Source organism: Dendrobates tinctorius, unplaced genomic scaffold, assembly GCF_039654945.1.
Source record: "Dendrobates tinctorius isolate UK_male_01 unplaced genomic scaffold, ASM3965494v1 ptg000135l, whole genome shotgun sequence".
NCBI classification, from domain to species: domain Eukaryota; kingdom Metazoa; phylum Chordata; class Amphibia; order Anura; family Dendrobatidae; genus Dendrobates; species Dendrobates tinctorius.
In genome coordinates this window covers 2,902,174-2,922,583 of record NW_027361803.1, presented here as the reverse complement: position 1 = coordinate 2,922,583, position 20,410 = coordinate 2,902,174, and the positions used below count along the sequence as shown (strand labels likewise).

The following is a 20,410-nucleotide window of genomic DNA, read 5'->3' as shown; positions in this document are numbered from 1 at the left end:
GCGGGAAGTAAGCAGAACAATGCATTCCTATGGGTGCGGGATTGCCGCGATTCCGCAAATTAATGAGCATGCTGCGGTTTTTACCGCGAAGCGATTCCGCTGCGGTAAAAACCGCAGCATTAGTACAGCATTGCGGAATCCCACAGGAATGCATGGGATGCTTATTTTTCGCGGCAAAATCGCGCGGTTAAAACCGCCGCGGAAACGCGAAAAAAACGCCACGTGTGAACTCAGCCTGAGTGTGCGCTGTGCGGGGCCGGGCAGTGTGCAGTCAGTGCACAAAACTGGCACTCAATTCTCTTGTATCCCTCCGCCACGCAGTCGTAGCCGGGACTAACATGCGGAGGAGTATCGCGTTGCCGGGGTGTGCTGCGCCGGCTGCAGCCTGAAGTTGTGAGGTGTCAGTTGAAGCTGGAGGCGCCGCTGTGTGTGATTCTGGTTTAGTGCGGGCGGCGGAGGATGGAGCTGCTGTGCGGGAGAGCGGGACAGACGAGCGGCGGCTGACAGCTCCGCGCTGACTAAGGGCCACATTATCCCAGGTACCGAGGCCCCGGCTGTAACTGACGGCAAACTGGAGGAACTTTCAGAAGCGTTATCAGCTCTACTCTTCTCTGATAGGCTGGTTTGTCCCTGCAGGCGTATCTGATTGGTTTACAGCCTTTCTGCCGTGGATCTTTGATTCTCATTGGTGCTTGTGTGTGTGCTCCTTGATTGGCTTAGTACTTGTTTGTGCGTTGTCATTGGCTGACTGCCATAGTTTCGTGCCCTGTGATTGGTCTTCAGTTCACAGCTGAGATTCTCTCATTGTTAAAGGGCTTTTCCATAAAGACTTTGTATTTCCAGCAGTTCGATCATCCTTCATTCTCTCCAGAGTCCAGACACACATCCTGCAGGAAATCCAGAAAGTAAATCATTTGTGAGATTCTCTAGCTCTGTCTGTTTTATACATTCTCATTGCGGAGTTCAGTCAATACACGCACAAAAATGCATTTAAAGAGTGAAATAAAACATTTAGTTTTTTTCAATTTCACCTCTCCATTGTGGAGATATTAGCAACCAGAGTATTTGGCACCTAAATAGTTAATTTTAAAAAGTCCCAAGTGGGCGTTACCAGAGAGATTTCACTGGGGGGGGCATGCAGTTCTTCTCCTCTATGGCGCTGACCAATCATGAGCAGGCAGCAACACACTGGGAGAAAAAGAACACGCCCCCACAGCTGATGCCCTACCAGGATTGCACCTCTTATATGCTGGATGTGTAACGCAGCTGTCGCCTGCTCTGTGCAGTTCCTGAGCCCTAGACAAATGCGAGCCCCCGATCAGTTTGTCTTTGCAGGGTGCGTGGAAGCTCAGGCAAACATGGGGAGAACATACAGTAGGAGTCTGACCTCTGGAAACCCTACTGACCCCATCGACAGCACTGGGGTAGTGAATGAGGGGGCTCCTGGATGGAGGGGCATGGCCGTCCCCCAGAGATGTGGGCGTTGGGCACTTCCCCAGTTTTCTGACATCTATCCTTATTTTTCCGTATGACAGGCACTGACATGTCCTTGGAGAAATGGCCGGATCCAGCTCTCCTGACTCGTCCATCTCCATTTCCTCGCTCCTGGCCAGCTGTAGCTTGGGGAGTAACAACCGTAGTGACACCGCCCGACCCGCAGTCTCCATACAGTACAAGGACCGGCTGTACGACTCTGCGTCCAGAGCCCTGGAGGACTACATCATGGACTACGAGGCGGCCAGCACCGGAAGGATCACCATCCGCCCGACCTCAACACTCCCAACTCCGACCAGGAGAGGTACGTAAGGCTGCGACGGCGCGGGATGCATCGGAGAACGTACCGGATGGCGGCATTGCCCAGTATTCCCAGTCTGCTCACCAGTCATACTGGGAACACGTGATGCGTCATTCAGGAATACTAAATATATATTTTTTTCTGCAGCACATCCCTCAGTTCGGCACACACGGTCCCTGACGCGGAGCGGATACGTGGCTCGCGATCCCGACCTGCTCAGCCTGACCACGGACGACCTCCTTGAGTTCCCACCCGACGGGTCGCTGCCCTTTTCTCAAGCATCCCAAGATCGTAAACGTAGAAAAAACCTGAAAAAACAACTCGGATTCTCTCCTCACCTGACGGCTCTGGCTTCTCCGTTAACCCCTTTGTCTCTCAGAGCAATGGACGTCTCGGCTCTGGATCTTCGAGACCTCAGACTCCTCCGCTCTCAGGACCTACGAAGGCGGAAAGAAAAAAGCCATCCGGAGCGAGAAACGGAGCGAGAAAACGGCTCCGGACTTTACAATATTGCGAACCCTCAGCTCTATAAGAGCTACCCACGTTGGTTAACCAGCCACAGGTCTGAGCTGGGGGTGTCGGGGATCACCAGTATACCGGACGTTAAGTATCCACTCTGGATACAGGACCACGGACTCCTAGGCGATGTGGATGGTCACTGGATTAAGCACAGAGATGGGCCCATTACTAATCTTCTCAACTACCCCTCTGACGCGCCATCGCAACGTTCACAAATGCCACGTTATGACCAGCGCGGTGACATAATGGTTAATTCCAGCATTTTCACGGAAAGGGTAAAGTCTTCTGCCCCGTGTGATATGGATATAATGCAGCATTTCCATACGCCGGCGAAAAGTAAGCATCACCCCGCCGCTCTTCATGGCAGCAGACGTTTCCTCCTTCCTGCCGCGCTTTTCTGGTCAAACTTTTTCATAATTTGTTTTATTCCTTCACTATAGGTCATCCCGAGGCAATATCGGAACAGACAGGGGGCGCCGCCGTGCACACGGACTTGTCCCAGAAGCCTCCACATCATAACCAAAGTCCCCGAACCGAAGAGGTCCTGGAGGCCGAGCGGTCCTGGGAGAGAGTCCCCTATTCCTAGTAAGATATTCCCACCATCACGTCTAATGTTGTGTTGGTACTGCGCCCGCATCCGGCAACATGGTCTTATTTAAAGGGTCATTTTTATGGTTGTCACCGAGGTCGGATTTTTGCCAAGCCAATATAACAGGCCGCGGGAGTGGAGCAGAGGCCGGAAATAAAAGCCGAGTGCTGTACTTGACATCGACAGTCCTATAGACAATGCGTGGAGTGGGAGCACTCATACCCGACCACCTCTTCAGTCCGATGGGGGCGTTTTAGAGGGATCGGGGAACACTCCCAACAATGGAACCTCAACAGATTTTATAATAATGAGGGATAACCCTTTAATTTACTTCTCAGTTGTCCCCCCCAAGGGTCTGCAGAGTCCACCTTCCATGGAGTAACCTCGAACCTTTGGTGCATGTTAATTGGGGAGAGTGAAACAAGCTGCAGCCAGAAACTTGGGGTATGTTCACACAATGTATTTTTTTTTTATGCATTTTTTGAGCAAATTTGCACTAAAAAAAAGTCAGAAAAATTGCTGGGAAAAACTTTTTGTTAAAGTCCTCCTATTCGGTTGTATTGTAAAACAACTCATAGTTTATATATTCAGATTTTTGAGCATTTTTTTTAACCCCTTCAAGTTTCCAAAAGCCCCAATGGGTTAAATGAAACTCTTTAATAGAAGGCTAAAATAAAATGCACCGAAGTTGCCTTGAGTTTCTTTTTTAACCTTTTTTTTTTTTTTTTTTTTTTTTTTAAGGCTCTTCACCTTAAAAATGCTTTGATTTCATTCATTAATTGCTTAATACACTTTTAAAAGAAAACTTTTTTAGGAGGGGGGAGAATTTCCCCCATCCACTTCCCCCCAAAAAATAACCAAAAAACTTGCGAAAATGGTATAAAGGAAAAAAGAAAAGTTTGAAAAAAACTCCTTAAAATGTTAACAAAAACATTTTGGGGAAAAATAAATCCGCGTTTTGTGAAGTGCCTTTCTGTTTGAAGGCCTTGTGTTTGCCCGCCAGAGAAACGTCATGTGAACATACCCTTACTCTGGTTGAAATCCGGCTTGTTCATCCATCAGTGTACGCGCCAATGTGCGTTTTCCCAGCAAAAGTCTGAAGTTTACACTTGTTGGCTCCACTGATCTCTGCTTTTCCCAGCAGAATTAGCAGCACAATGCTTTTTTTTTTTTTTGCGGCTGATTTTCTAACACCGTACGGACGAAGGTCTGCCAGGAAATTTGCCATAGCAAGTGAACGGGGTTTCTGCAATCCTGCTCACATGCTGCGGAAACGTTTCGCCCATACACAGACAGTGGGGATTCCTGCTTTTCTGTACATGTCCGGTAGCCGTAGCAGCAACATAGGGGACACTATACAAAAGTACTGAGCACAGTGTAGCAGTGAATTCAGTACTGAGAAAGATAAAATACTCAATGGTTGCCCTATTCCATATTGCTAGTCCAACGAGATTGTTTGGTTATTTTGCCATACAAAAGTATATTAACAGCGTTAAATTTATAGGGTAAATAATTCTATATTTTGATTGGACAGCAAACAGTATGGGGGATATAATATGCCAAAATACTGAGCAGTGTAGCTGTGAATCCAAGCACTGAAAGAGATAAAACACTTAATAGGTTTTTTTTTTTTTTTAATATTCGCTTGTACTATTGATTTATGGGAATTTTCGTAAAGCAGTGACCATTTTATTATCATTGTCAGCAAGTCTCCTGTCCATGTCCTGTGTGAAGACGAGGAAAATAAATGGCCCAAAGCTTTAAAATCAAATCTTGTGGAGGATTTCCTTAAAAACTGTGTCCAGCAGGAGAACACGGTAAGTTTCATCTTGTGGTGCTCCCTTTTTTTTTTTTTTTCTTTTTCCCTGTACTTATTCCTCCTAAATTTCTCAGTAATAAGTCTTGCAGTTTGTTCTGGTGTTTAGCTCTTCTGACTGTCCGGAGGAGGCAATTGGATGTTATCTTATCTCGGCTTACAAGCATTGTCACCGAGGTTTGACAAACTACTTCCAGTCAACTCTTAAGGCCCCGTCACACATAGCGACTCACCAGCGATCCCGACAACGATATCAACTTGTCAGGATCGCTGGTGAGTCGCTACATGATCGCTGGTGAGCTGTCAGACAGGCAGCTTCACCAGCGATCAGCACCAGCGACGCCAAGCGCTCGTGTCGCTGTGTACCTTAGTTACCAGCGTGCTGATGCAGGGAGCTGGTAACCAAGGTAAACAGCGGGTTTCTAAGTGCCGCGTGGCACTTAGAAACCCGCTGTTTACCTTGGTTACCAGCCCCTGCATCAGCGCGCTGGTAACTAAGATACACAGAGGGTTTCTAAGCGCCGCACGCTGCTTAGAAACCCGCTGTTTACCTTAGTTACAAGCTGCTGATCGCTGGTCTCCTGCCTGCCACACGCAGCGATGCGTGCTGGCTAGAGGGAGACCAGCGACCAAAAAAAATGTCTAGAGCTTTCAAGAACGATCAGCGATCCCCGGCAGGGGGGCCGGTCACTGATAGATGTCACACACCGCGATCTCGCTGGTGAGATTGCTGTTGCGTTACAAAACTTGTGACTCAGCAGCGATCTCGCTAGCGAGATCGCTGTGTGTGACGGGGGCTTTAAGGCACCCATTCACATTAGATAAAATTCAGCTGATCCCGTCCATATTAGCTGGATCAGCCGACCATCTAGTGTGTATGGAGGGGTCTCTTGACTCTCCCCAGACATATGGTGTTAGGGTCCCGTTACACTTAGCGACGCTCCAGCGATCCCGACAACGATACGACCTGGTAAGGATCGCTGGTACGTCGCTACATGGTCGCTAGTAAGCTGTCAAACAGGCAGATCTCTTCAGCGACGATCTGGCGATCCATATAACGACCACAGCGGTCGTTAGTACCTTGTCACACAGCAGCTATTCTGACAACTCCCGCCTGCGTCCCTGAGTTCTGCGTCGCCAACGAGGTCGCTCGTCGGCATCAAACACACTGATGCACGCTGGCCAGCGGGACGCCAACCATCAAAAAATTGCCTAGGACATTCGGGGACGATTAGCGACATCCAGCGGGGGGCCGGTTGCCGCTATGTGTCACACGTAGCGAGATCACTGCTGAGGTCGCTGTTGCGTCACAGAATCTGTGACGTTTCAGTGACGATCTTGTTATATCAGACGGGGCATTAAGGTTAATAGAAAGATTCGGCCTGTTGACTTTCAGTGGCTGACCCTTTGGTTCTCCGGGAGATAAACCACTGATAGAGGAGTCTGCCGAAGGCATTTATGCCCTAAGTACTTTTCTAATTTGCTTTATTTTATTATTCCCCACATTTTTCCCTATCCTGTTATTCCCGAAATGTATTTTTTTTATTATTTTTTTTTTTTTTAAGTTCTATGATATTTTGTTTGTTTGAGAGGAGTACGAAATGGGACCTAACTTCCCATGCCTGGACCATGACGTCACAGGAGGCTGGGGCTGCACTTGCTTCCCTGCAGTCTTTATCACCCCTCGGAGAACAGGATGTCATAAGGAGCCGGTTCTACAGTCACTTACTACAGTTTCTTTTGTCACTGCCCCCTGAAAATGTCCTGAGTCCTGGGTGTTAATAGAGCCTGTAGGAGAAGTGACCGAGGCGCCAACACTCTGCTTCAGCCCCCATGGGCCACATCTTCTTATTGAGAAAGGAGACTCTCTTCGGGGGGCAGTGATAGATGCAGGGAGAGAGACACCAGCACCCGCCCACAGATTATATCACCTCTCTCAAAACAACTAGTCATCAGAGGGTTGTGAGGCTGTCACTCACATTTCTTCTATCGCTGCCCCCTCAATGTGGTTCTGTTCCATGAGGGCGGAGAAGTGAGTGCAGCCCCAGCCTCCTATGATATCCTGTTTGAGAGTCCTCTCTAGTGAATTGTCACAGGAAGTAAAGTAAAAAAAAAAATCATCTAGGAAACAACATTATAAGGAGAAGTGTGAGGAATTTTATAATAAAGCAAATAACATAAGTGCCTTGGGTGTAATAATATATATTTATAAAGCGCATTTTAGGTATCAGACGAAACCTTTAAGCCTCAATATATATTAGACTAATGTCTGCGGAATCCACGGATATCAATGGTTTGAGCCTACAGTCTCTCTGTTAGCACCATGCCAGAGTTCTGGTCTGGCGTGTCTCTCCACTAAACCGTTCTGCGGTCATTTCTTCCCTTCCCCATGCTCTGCGTGCTTCCAGCCGGTCCTCTAGCCATGTTCTTGGGGCATGCGCGCGTGCACTCCCACCCTCTTAAAGGATCAGCACGTGGATTTACTATTTCCTCCCCATCCAATAGCTGTGGGGCATTAGGTATATATTGCTTCCTCCCCACTGGGGAGGTGCCTGAGCAACCTTCCTGTAAGTTGTGTAAGGTCGCATACAAGTACAAGTCCCGTTTGCTGCACTCTGATGCAAATCCTGCCTGCTGCACTCTAATGCAAATTCTGACTGCTGCTCTCTAGTGCAAATCCTATTTGCTGCACTCTGACACAAACTCTGTCTGCTGCACTCGGATACGAACTTGGTCAGCTGCACTCTCATGCAAGCTCTGCCTGCTGCTCCATCCAGCCTGTCCTTCTGGTTCCAGCTGCTGCGCGACCGTTGGTCTGTCCTGTAGTGCCACCTGGTGTTCATCGGGAGCCAAGTCTAACCTCACCATCAGAGGCTCTAGTGAACAGTCAGATGATCGCTTAGTTATGCCCCTCCAGGCTCTCCGCGGTCCGTGGCACAGTGGTTCCATAAACCACAATCATGACACGCTCAGATATCAGCCGATGCCAGATGTCATGACCACTCTGTCCATTGGCAGATACGGCCTTGGGGGGAGGTTCCTGCTGCAGCCAGTTACTCATTTTTTATTTTTCCCAAAGTTTGGCTCTATTCACCAAAAATGTCAAATCTTCTAAGGGCCAGAAGTGACACTACCCATATCCATGAGATGTGATATTCCTGCTCCGACCCCTTGTTTGGGACCTCCACCAAATATCCAGCCCCTCTCTCTGTTGGTCGTTGCTCAGCCAAGTGTTTTATATACAACCTGCTTTCGTGAGTGGGATCCATGTAATGCTGCATTTCCCCTGTGGTGGCGCTGCAGTGGAATTACAAACTTGTCGTCTGCTTACTTTACATTGCACAGTTGATCTGAGGGGGACCTATAGAATCGTAGAGTTGGAAGGGACCTCCTAGGCCATCTGGTCTAACCCCCTGCTCAAAGCAGGATTCGCTAAATCATCCCAGTCTGATGTCTGTCCAGCCTCTGTTTGAAGACTTCCATTGAAAGAGAACTCACCACTTCTCGTGGCAGCCTGTTCCACTCATTGATCACTCTAACTGTCAAAAAGTTTTTTCTAATATCTAATCTGTGTCTCCTCCCATTCAGTTTCATCCCATTGCTTCTAGTCTTTCCTTGTGCAAATGAGAATAAAGTTGATCCTTCTACAATGTGACAGCCCTTTAGATATTTGTAGACAGCTATTAGTCTCCTCTCAGTCTTCTCTTTTGCAAACTAAACATTCCCAAATCCTGCAACCTTTCCTCATAAGACAGGGTTTGCAGACCGGTCACCATTCTGATCGCTCTTTGCTGAACTTGCTCCAGTTTGTTGATGTATTTTTTTTTTAAATGTGGCGCCCAAATCTGGAAACAATATTCCAGATGAGCTCTGACCAAAGAGGAGTAGAGGGCAATAATGACTTCACGTGATCTAGACTGTATGCTTCTGTTAATACATCCTAGAATTGCATTTGCCTTTTTTGCTGCTGCATCACACTGTTGACTCATATTCAGTCTGTGATCTATTAGTATACCCAAGTCTTTTTCACATGTGCTGTTGCTTAGCCCTATTCCTCCCATTCTGTATATGCTTTTTTCATTTTTATTGCCCAGATGTAGTACTTTGCATTTTTCCCTGTTAAAAACCATTCTGTTAGTTGCTGCCCACTGCTCCAGTTTATATCTTTTTGAATCCTCTCTCTCTCTTCTCTAGTATTAGCTATCCCTCCTAGCGTCATCAGCAAATTTAATCAGTTTACCCTCAATTCCTTCATCTAAATCGTTGATAAATATGTTGAACAATACAGGGCTCAGGACAGAGCCCTGTGGTACTCCACTTGAGACATTCTTCCAACTGGATGTGCAGCCATTTACGACCACTCTTTGGGTCCGATCACTAAGCCAGTTTTGAATCCACCTAACAGTTGTCTTGTCCATTCCATACTTAGTCATTTTTTCAATAAGGATTGTATGAGATACTTTGTCAAATGCTTTGCTGAAGTCAAGATATACTATATCTACAGCATTTCCTTGATCCACCCAATCAGTGATTCCGTCATAGAAGGAAATTAAGTTAGTCTGACATGACTTATTAGTTACAAACCCATGCTGACTCTGTTTAATCACTTCATTCTTATCCAGGTACTGACATACATGTTGTTTAATAATTTGTTCAAAGATCTTTCCTGGTATAGAAGTCAGACTCACCGGCCTATAGTGGCCTGGGTCCACCTTCTTCCCCTTTTTGAAGATAGGAACAACATTTGCTCTTCTCCAGTCTTTTGGGACTTCTCCTGTTCTCTAAGAATTTTCAAAGATTATGGAGAGGGGTTCAAAAATTTCTTCTGCTGTCTCCTTCAGTACTCTGGGGTGTAATTCATCTGGACCTGGAGACTTGAATTCATTTAGGTTAGCTAAGTGTTTCCTCACTATCTTCCTGTTTATAGATATCCTGGATTCTTCTATTCCCTTAATAGGACAGTGAAGAACAGTTGATGTTACATTTCCTTTCTGAGAGAAAACAGATGCAAAATAGGAATTTAAAAGTTCAGCATTCTCAACATCCTGTCTTACCATTTCATCAGTTTCATCCTGTAAAAATCCTATAGCATCTTTGACTTTTCTTTTACTTTTGACATATCCCCAAAATCCTTTATTGCTTTTGACATCTCTTGCAAGCCTCAATTCAATGTCAGCTTTAGATAATCTGATTTTTGCCCTGCAGGTTCTGCAGACAGCATTATATTCTTCTTTAGATATGCCTCCCTCTTTCCAGTTTATAAACATTTCTTTCTTCCTTTTTAGCATGTGCTTAAGTTCTGTGCTCATCCATCCTGGTATCCTAAAATGCTTCCTATTCTTCCTTCTTTTTGGAATTGTTAAATTGTGCTTTGAGAATTTCATTTTTCAAGATTTCCCATCCTTCCTGGACATTTTTGTCTTTAAGGATATCCAGCCATTGGATCCCTCCAATTCTCTTTCTGAATCCCTTAAAATCTGCCTTTCTGAAATCTAACCTTGACGTCTGAGTCTTCACAGGTCTTCCTCCTCTAGTTATCCAAAATTCTAAAATAGAATTATTTCTGGGGGACCCTTCTATTAAAAAGTTATTGTCAAATGCCGACACAAAACCTGTGTGAAAGCTTTCTATATCTCCTAAGTGAAGACTATTTTTCTTTTATCTTCCAGACCAATCCTTTTTCCGGAGGGAATCACCACGGCCCGGTGGAGGCTCTGAAGCACATGCTCTTTAATCTGCAAGCCTTCCAGCAAAATATTAGCCAGGAAAGCGGCTCCGAGCATCTGCAGGAGATCCAGAAAGTGAGCGTCAGTCTCATTGTCTGCAGGAGAGTCCCTGTCACCGGCCCCATTGTGACCTGTGGTGCAAAGCTGGCCATGAACATGAGGGAACAGTCAGCGAAACCATTGTTCAGCAGAAAGATATTACTTCTCACTCCACCCCTTCCCCACCCATACACATGAGTGCTTAGATCGGCCGAGTGTCCACGTGTTCTCAACAGTGAGGGAGAAGTATGGCTGAGTTCACACGTGGCGTTTTTTTCGCGTTTCCGCCGAAGGTTTTAACCACACGATTTTGCCCCGAAAACGCGAAAAATAAGCATCCCATGCATTCCTGTGGGATTCCGCAATGCTGTGCTAATGCTGCGGTTTTTACCGCGGCGGAATCGCTTCGCGGTAAAAAAAACGCAGCATGCTCATTAATTTCGCGGAATCGCGGCGATCCCGCACCCATAGGAATGCATTGTTCTGCTTACTTTCCACATGTGGCTGTGCCCACCATGCGAAAAGTAAGCAGAACATTTGCGGATGGTACCCACGGTCCGGAGGAGAGGAGACTGTCCTCCGGGCTTTGGGTACCATATCCCTGTGAAAAATAGAATTAAAATAAAAAATATTGTTATTCTCACCTTCCGACGTCCCGCGCAGCCTTCCCGCCTCTCTCCATGCTCCCGGTCCCAGTAAGCCTTTGCGAGCGATGACGTCCGTTCTCGCGGGATCGCGAAGTCTCGTGGTCATTCGCGCGACGTTGTGATCCCGCGAGAACGGACGTCATCGCGGTAATTCTCGCAAAGGATTACCGGGAGCGTGGAGAGAGGCGGGAAGGCTGCGCGGGACGTTGGAAGGTGAGAATAACAATATATTTTTTTTTTTTTATTCTTATTATTTTTTACATTCTATCTTTTACTATTGATGCCGCATAGGCGGCTTCAATAGTAAAAAGTTGGTCACACTCGTCAAACATAGTGTTTGACGAGTGTGACCAACCTGTCAATCAGTTCTCCAAGAGATGCTCCCGATCGCTTGGAAAACGCTAGCAATTCTGCAAGCTAATTACACTTGCAAAATGCTAGTTTTTCCGCGGGAAAATCACGGGAATTTAAAATGCGATTTTCCCGCAGAATGGAATTCCGGAATTCTCGCGGTAATTTCCGCAAGAGTTCCGTTACGTGTGAACCCAGTCTAAGACTCCTCTATCTTCCCTAAAATCTCTATCCTCTCCCCCACAACATCATCTGTTGTGGGAAGAGTCAGGAGACCCCCATATATATCAGATGTTCAGCTACTCCCACTAACATTAGCGGCTTCTGACGACTTTCTTTTTTAATCTTTTAACCCCGTTCCGACATTGGACGTAATAGTACACCGATGTAGGACTCCCCTTGTTCAGCGCCGGAGCCCGCACCTTTTCAGACACATGACAGCTGATACGTGCCCGCAACAACCGCGGGTGGAATCGCGATCCACCCGCGGCTGTTAACTAGTTAAATTCCGCTGTCAATTTCTGACAGCGGCATTTAATTCGCGCTTACCGGAAGTGTGTTGCTAACTTCGTCCAGTGATTGCGGGTCACCGATGGGTTCACATGACCGATGAAGCAGAGCTCTATGTTTGTCATAGCCGGATTGCTGTGAATGCGGCCCAGTGGTCGGAGGTCATAGCAAGTGAGCATTTCTGCTACATACAGGTGATCTGATTATTGCCTCTATGTAGTAGATCCGATCGGATTATGACAGCTTGTAGTCTCCCATGGAGACTATTGATGCATGCAAAAAGTAAAAAAAAATAAAAGTCCAAATCACCCCCCTTTTGCCCCATTCAAAACTAAACAATAAAAAAAATCTAATATACACATATTCGGTATCTCCACATTCAGAATCGCTTGATCTTTCAATCTAAAAAAAAATTAACCCGATCGCTAAACGGCGTAATGAGAAAAAAATTTAATATGTCAGAATTACTTTTTTTTTTTGTCGTCACTACATTGCATTAAAATGCCATAACGGGCAATCAAAAGATTGTATCTACACCAAAATGATATCATTAAAAGTGTCAGCTCGCCACGCAAAAAATAAGCCGTCACCCAACCCGAGATCACAAAAAATGGAGACGCTACGGGTCTTGGAAACGACATCATTGTTTTTTTCTAACAAATTTTGGATTTTTTTTCACCACTTAAATAAAAAAGAACCTATATATATGTTTGGCGTCTGTGAACTGGTAATGACCTGGAGAATCATAATGGCAGGGCAGTTTTAGCATTTAGTGAACTCGGTAAAAAAACAAACAAACTGTAGAATTGCACTTTTTGGCAATTTCACCGCACTTGGAATTTTTTTTTCCAGTTTAACAGTATACAATAATTTAAAACCAATGGTGTCGTTCAAAGTACAGCTCGTCCCGCAAAAAAACAAGCCCTCAAATGGCCATATTGACCAAAAAATAAAGAAGTAATGTCTCTGGGAAGAAAAGGAGCAAAAAACGAAAATGGAAATACCTCTGGGTGTAAAGGGGTTAATGACCAGACGTAATTAAATTTATTGATGATTTATTTTCCACTGTAACTGGGGCATCCATAGAATCTTTAGTTGCAGGGGAAAAACCAGCCCATTACAGTGACATAAGTCATTGGCATAGCAAATCTGCTCCATTCTGCTATACGAGAACAGACAAGGCTGTAATATGATCGCTAGGTCCACCTGAAGCTTCATCAGTCATGGCGCTCACTGAGTGCTGTGTAGCCGACAAAATAGAAAACCGAAGCGGGAATAAACCGCTTCTGTATTCTCCCAAGGGTCCTTGACTGTCAGACTTCGGACCTGCTTCTCCTGTTTTCTGCAGCAGGCGCTTTAACCATGCGTCATAAATTTACTACGGTGAGGGGGTTAAAGCCTAAGGCCACAAGTCGTAAATTTTTTGCACTTGGTCATGATGGGATTAATGGACGTGGGTTCTTTAAAGGGTTCTAAATAGTTGAAATATACAATGGTCATCCAGTCCTGTCGATGGTCATTCGAAGGGCTCAGGCAGACGTCCGTGAAATTCTGTCCAAGCATGAACCGGACTGCCCCGGGGGGTCTCCCAACCCGAGCTCAACAGCTTCATAGACTTCTAGGAGGACGTTGAGATCTCGTCAGGAGACCCTGGAGCGGACCGAGTGTCACTGACGTCTGAAGCAGGCCTTAATCTAATAATGAGGAGCTCATTAATGGATCGTTGGCGTTCTTGTCACCGATCGGAATGAGGAAATAGACCTGACGTTATCTCGCACAATTGACCCAAGCAGGTTTATGGCCGCAAGTTATTAATGTCTTTATTAACTTTTTTTTTTTCTTCTATTTAACTAGATTTCTACAGAAGTAGAATCTGAAATCCACAAGGTGGACCAAGAGATATTTCCAGTCAATAAGTCCTTACAGAAGTAAGTTCCTGGTCTCTCGGAGTACTAGACTCATAATTTTGGAGACCGATTTCATTTTTGCACTTTTCCTTTTTTTTTTTTTTTCCCTCTTCTTCCAGGAGCCATATGTTTGTTGTTTTTTTTTGTTTGTTTGTTTTTTTTTTTATCCTTCTGTTGCTCCACCCACATGTAGGCGTTATTTTTGCAGGACAAGTTGTAGTCTTGATTGACTCCTTTCATCTTCCCATATAATGTACTGGAAAAGAGGAAAATTCCGAGTGGTGGAAAAAAAACACAATTCTGACACCTTTTTTTTTTTTTTTTAAAGTTTTGTTTTTACTGTATTCATTGTGTGGTAAAAATTGCTCTTTAGGTCAGAATGAGTACGGCGATGTTTTCGTACAGATATATACAGTCATGGCCAAAAGTGTTTGCACCCTTGAAGTTGTTCCAGAAAACAAAGTACCGTATTTTTCGGACCATAAGATGCACTTTTTTTTTCCTCCAAATTTGGGGTGCGTCTTATGGTCTAAATCTAACATGTGGGGAGGGGGCAGCGGCGGAGTGGGATCGCACTCGCAGGAGGCAGGAAAATGTCGCCACTGCAGGAATCCGACGCTGGGGAGAACCACGTGGTCCCGATGCTTAAAGTGAAGGAATATTCATTAGCCGCTTCCCCGCCCATCAGCAGCGGCTGGGGAGATCGTGTGTCCGGTGGAGGAGGGGGTAGGAGCAGGGTGCCACAGGAGGGATCGCATACCTGACTATGCCGAGTGCTCCCGTATAGGACCTGTGGTGGGGTCATGAAGAAGGTGGGCTGGAGCATCACATGACCGCACAGAGCCCTCCCTCTTCATTATATCGTCAGGTCCTGCAGACACCGTACTAGAATCTGCAAGGTTCCTCTTACAGGACCTGTGGAGAGGCGATAAGAGGGAGGGCTCTGTGCAATCATGTCATGCTCCAGCTCTTCGTCACCTCACCACAGCATGGCTGGCTGCCTGCGTGACCTGCACTGCCTGTACAAGTAAGAATTAATTAAAAGGTTAGTAATTACAACACATAAAAAAGCACTCTGCCACTCTTGTGGTGAACTATAACTCCCAACATGCCATAGGATCTGCAGGACATGCTGGGAGGTAGAGTTCTCCAATGGGATCTTAAAGCAGCACTCCAGTGTTATTTTTCAGTGCTGGAGTGGTGCTTTAAATATAAGCCCTGTGCCCCCATTCTTATAATCACCCTCCAGCGTCTTCGTATAGTACTTTACAGACACCACACTGGTCCCGCAGCACCATCATAATAGCATTTTATTATATATAACACCACATATAATAGTATGCTATTTATGTTATTAAATAGTTTACCACATTTTTTGCTGCAAATATTTTTTTCCCTATTTTCCACCTGTAAAAACTGGGTGCGTCTTACAGTCCCAAAAATACGGTATTTCTCCCAGAAAATTATTGCAGTTACACATATTTTGTTACACACAAAGGTAATAATCATATGTATATTAGAACAGCACAAAAAAAAACTAAGAAAAAAAGGCAAATTGGATATAATTTCATAAAAAAAAGAAACCTCCAAAAATGGGTCGGACAAATTGTTAGCACTTTTCCAAAATTGTGGGTAAACAACTTTGTTTCATTCATGTGATGCTCTTTCAGACTCAACTGTGGCAAGTAACTATGGCAATATGGAAATCTGTTTTGAATGAGTCACCGAGGAGGAAAAACAAGCTAAGCCACAGAAAACCAGAGAGGTTGGTAACTAAGCGGATTGCAGACCCCTGATCCTATCCACACAACTAGCAGTAGCCGTGGAGCGTACCTGCGATGATCCTAGACGCCTCGTCACAGCCGGAGAACTAAATAAGCCTAAAGCAAGAAAAGGGGAAATCTAAACTGCCCCAGAGCAGACCCCAAAGCAATAGACAGCCCCCAAACGTATTGTCGGTGAGACAAGTTTGAAAACACAAACACAGATAGAAAATTGGCTGAGCAAACGATGGGGCCCAAACTAACTAGAAAGGATAGGAAAGATGCTGTCTGCAATCACGCACAAAAACCCTGCCAAAAAATGTCCAACACTTTCTGATAACAAAAACCCTGAAGTCGCTAGACTTCAATTCCCTATATCAGCACTCAGAGACATAAGAATGGAAATTCAGCACAGCCCCAGCAGGGGCTGGCTGACCACAAAAACTGAGTAAACCAGACAAATCTCATGTGAAAAAATAGCAGAGCAAACTTAGCTCGAGAAAGCAGGAACAGAACTGGAAACCAGAACCTCAGGGCAGGAAATCACCAGCACAAAATTAGGGAGTCGGCTGTCTTAAATCCAGTCAGAGACTCCTGATGTCCAATCACAGTCCTCCTCCTCCTCAGGTGGCAGGTCTCTGCCATTTAGATCAGCTTCATTACCTACTGTCACCACCAGAGGGAGCCTGGATGGAGAACTCACACCTCCTCTGTCAACACAGCCAGCTCCACCACCCTCACTAGAAGCCAGAGTTAAACCAGAAAATGAATTCACAACAGAAATCACACCTAAAAACTCAATCTTTGCATTGTGTGTCTGTGTGCGCCACACTAAGTATGGAGAACAGAAAGAGAAGAGAATGGTTTGAGGACTTGAGAACCAAAATTGTTGAACAACATCAACAATCTCAAGTCCATTTCCAGAGATCTTGATGTTCCTTTGTCCACTGTGCACAACATAATTAAGACGTTTAAAGCCCATGGCAGTGTAGCTAATCTGGATGTAGACTGCAGAGAAAAATTGATGAACAGTTACAACACAGGATAGTCCGTGTGGTGGATAAGCAGCCCCAATCAAGTTCCAAATAAATTCAAGCTGTCCTGCAGGCTCGGAGAGTATCTTTGTCAGCGCAAATTATCCCTTGATATTTGAATGAAATGAAACGCTATGGCAGGAGACTCAGTAGGACCTCACTGCTGATACAGATATATAAAAAGCTAGACGGCAGTTTGCCAAAATGTACGTGAGTAAGCCAAAATCCTTCTGGGAAAACGTGGACAGATGAGACCAAGATAGAGCTTTTTGATAAAGCACATCATTTTACAGTTTACCGCAAATGGAATGAGGCATACAAAGAAAAGAACACAGTACCTACAGTCAGATATGGTGGAGGTTCAAAGATATTTGGGGGTTGTTTTGCTGCATCTGGCTCTAGGCGCCGTGACTTTGTGCAAGGAAGGAATGGAAACAAAGCACTAGAGCTTTCTGAAGTAGCAGCAATGAGTCCGGATCTAAATCCCATTGATCACCGGTGGAGAGAACTTAAAATTGCTGTTGGGAGTAGGCGCCTTCACATATGAGAGAGCTGGAGCAGTTTGCAAAAGAATAGTGGCCTAAAAGTCCAATTGAGACGTGTAAGAAGCTTGTGGATGGTTATAGGGAGCGACTGATTGCAATTATTTATTCTAAATATTATTTATCTGTTCGAATACACACAAAGGAAATAAACACATGTTCTTACAATATCTGGGAGAAATAATTCATTTTTTGGCACAATTTCAAGGGTGCCAGCATTATCGGCCATGACTGTAGAATATGAATATATATATATATATATATATATATATATATATATATATATATATATACACTCACTGGCCACTTTATTAGGTACACCTGTCCAACTGTGTGTTAAGACTTAATTTCTAATCAGCCAATCACATGGCGGCAACTCAGTGCATTTAGGCATGTAGACATGGTCAAGACAATCTCCTGCAGTTCAAACCGAGCATCAGTATGGGGAAGAAAGGTGATTTGAGTGCCTTTGAACGTGGCATGATTGTTGGTGCCAGAAGGGCTGGTCTGAGAATTTCAGAAACTGCTGATCTACTGGGATTTTCACGCACAACCATCTCTAGGGTTTACAGAGAATGGTCCGAAAAAGAAAAAAAATCCAGTGAGCGGCAGTTCTGTGGCCGGAAATGCCATGTTGATGCCAGAGGTCAGAGGAGAATGGGCAGACTGGTTCGAGCTGATAGAAAGGCAACAGTGACTCAAATTGCCACCCGTTACAACCAAGGTAGGCAGAAGAGCATCTCTGAACGCACAGTGCGTCGAACTTTGAGGCAGATGGGCTACAGCAGCAGAAGACCACACTGGGTACCACTCCTCTCAGCTAAGAACAGGAAACTGAGGCTACAATTTGCACAAGCTCATCGAAATTGGACAGTAGAAGATTGGAAAAACGTTGCCTGGTCTGATGAGTCTCGATTTCTGCTGCGACATTCGGATGGAAGGGTCAGAATTTGGCGTAAACAACATGAAAGCATGGATCCATCCTGCCTTGTATCAACGGTTCAGGCTGGTGGTGGTGGTGTCATGGTGTGGGGAATTTTTTCTGGGCACTCTTTGGGCCCCTTGGTACCAATTGAGCATCGTTGCAACGCCACAGCCTACCTGAGTATTGTTGCTGACCATGTCCATCCCTTTATGACCACAATGTACCCAACATCTGATGGCTACTTTCAGCAGGATAATGCGCCATGTCATAAAGCTCGAATCATCTCAGATTGGTTTCTTGAACATGACAATGAGTTTACTGTACTCAAATGGCCTCCTCAGTCACCAGATCTCAATCCAATAGAGCATCTTTGGGATGTGGTGGAACGGGAGATTCGCATCAGGGATGTGCAGCCGACAAATCTGCGCCAACTGTGTGATGCCATCATGTCAATATGGTCCAAAATCTCTGAGGAATGCTTCCAGCACCTTGTTGAATCTCTGCCACGAAGAATTGAGGCAGTTCTGAAGGCAAAAGGGGGTCCAACCCCTTACTAGCATGGTGTACCTAATAAAGTGGCCAGTGAGTGTGTGTGTATATATATATATATATATATATATATATATATATATATATAATTTTTCTTTTAAAGATTTTTTTTAGTTTAAAGGAGTTTTTATGATATATGACAACATATAGATAGGTGTGAGTGACAGCTGGGACCCCACTGAACTTTAGGCGGAGGCTTACTCCACCACCTGCTCCATTCATTCTCCATGAGACTGCCAGAGTAAACAGTGTATGTATATATTTTGGTCCCCCTGGGGGACTTCATGCTTACTTTTACGATTTGCAAAAGCATTGCAGTATATAATAAAAATAAGGATCTCCTGTGCACCCCCGTGGGTCCGGTTACTTTCAGGTTTTTGCCTAGGACCCTAATGTCTCCTGTGTTGCCCTCTCCCCTCCAGGGCTCTGCACCATTTGTCCCGGCTCAAGGAGCTCGTAGGAGACTGTAACCCGAAGAAGGAAGACGATCAGCAGGGATGGCGGACGTAGCGGAGCACCAGTGTTACTTTATACCTCTAACCATTATTTTATTATTTCACGCTTCATATATTTATTATTACAATTTTTTTTTTTTTGCAAATGTGCTTACAGAAATACATACTGGTTCTATTTGTGTGTTGTAATTGGTCTCGCGCCTTTTTTTTTTTTTTTTTGGATGAACAAAATATCACTTTTTAAGAAAAGTAGTTTTCTGACAAAATGGAAAACAGTGACACCCGTCAGCTTTAATGTGAAAGGGGATGTTTCATCTTAAATGGCTAAAATTACAATCGACTTTGCAAAATATCTCCAATAGGAAATGTAGTATACTGTAGTTCTTCTGATTCACTATGTCGCTTACCCCTTGTGCAGTAGCTTAGGAATCCATGGTTATGACCACTTAAATAGTGACAGCTAGTTGCTAGTGGTGGCAACCATGGATACAAAGCTACTGCAATGCCCTGCACATGGGGTAAGCGACATAGTGAATCAGAAGAACTATACTACATTTCTAATTGGAGGCGTTTGGTAGGAATATTACACCTTCTACATATTGGGATAGGATTGTGGATATAGGAATACCTCTTTTAAGTTACTGGTCATCACTATAGTCTCTCAGAGGTGGCTGGTCTTCTAGGCAAGGAGAACAGGGCTTACAAGCTCTTATGTATAGAGCTTGTATGGGCTGATCGGCATCTGCCGGACCATTGTATCTGTATAGGCTGTGAATAAAGCAGCTCAGTCACACGGGGACCATTGTTCTCCCGACCACGACCAGCGGGGGGGGGGTCTCTGAAGGCAGACCCCCAACGATCATACATTTATCACTGTCATTTCTTCTCTGCTGTCTGCACTTATTGAGACAGATAGGTTGCAACATGTAGACTGTCTAACTACAGCCTCTTATGTAGAGATGTCATCATGTTCCTGCCTACTGTCAAGGCTGAAATAGCGCTTAGTAGAGGGCTCGGGTTCATATTGCGTCAGGAAGCTGAGATCTAGGCTGCTGTAGGCACGTTCTGCTTTTTTCATGTGCCTGAAGGATACAAAGTGATCCTGCCTGCTGGGACAATTTGTGGCAAGAGGTGCGCGCCTCTGTGTCTGTACACCACAACCTGGAATGTAAGCGAGGGATAAAATCATAGATTTCATATCATTTACAATAATTTCTAGTAAATTTGTCCATCCGTAGCTGTC

The 20,410-nt window shown here is 45.0% G+C and overlaps 1 protein-coding gene across 4 annotated transcripts; it reads left to right on the top strand.

Moving 5' to 3' along the window:
- Positions 1-314: 314 nt before the first annotated feature.
- On the top strand, positions 315-20,067 carry CUNH18orf54 (chromosome unknown C18orf54 homolog). Of its 4 annotated transcripts, none has more exons than XM_073543857.1 (8): positions 315-539; positions 1,536-1,798; positions 1,943-2,650; positions 2,755-2,899; positions 4,609-4,720; positions 10,389-10,520; positions 13,847-13,920; positions 19,135-19,356. In XM_073543857.1, the coding sequence occupies exons 2-8, from the start codon at positions 1,558-1,560 to the stop codon at positions 19,220-19,222; spliced, it is 1,500 nt and encodes a 499-aa protein (XP_073399958.1). In that variant the 5' UTR covers positions 315-539; positions 1,536-1,557; the 3' UTR covers positions 19,223-19,356. The 4 variants fall into 4 exon arrangements, with proteins under 4 accessions (XP_073399958.1, XP_073399961.1, XP_073399960.1 ...); XM_073543859.1 differs by lacking the exon at positions 315-539 and adding an exon at positions 884-905 and having other exon boundaries at positions 19,135-20,067; XM_073543858.1 differs by lacking the exon at positions 315-539 and adding an exon at positions 1,198-1,336 and having other exon boundaries at positions 19,135-20,067.
- The last annotated feature ends 343 nt before the right edge of the window (positions 20,068-20,410 follow it).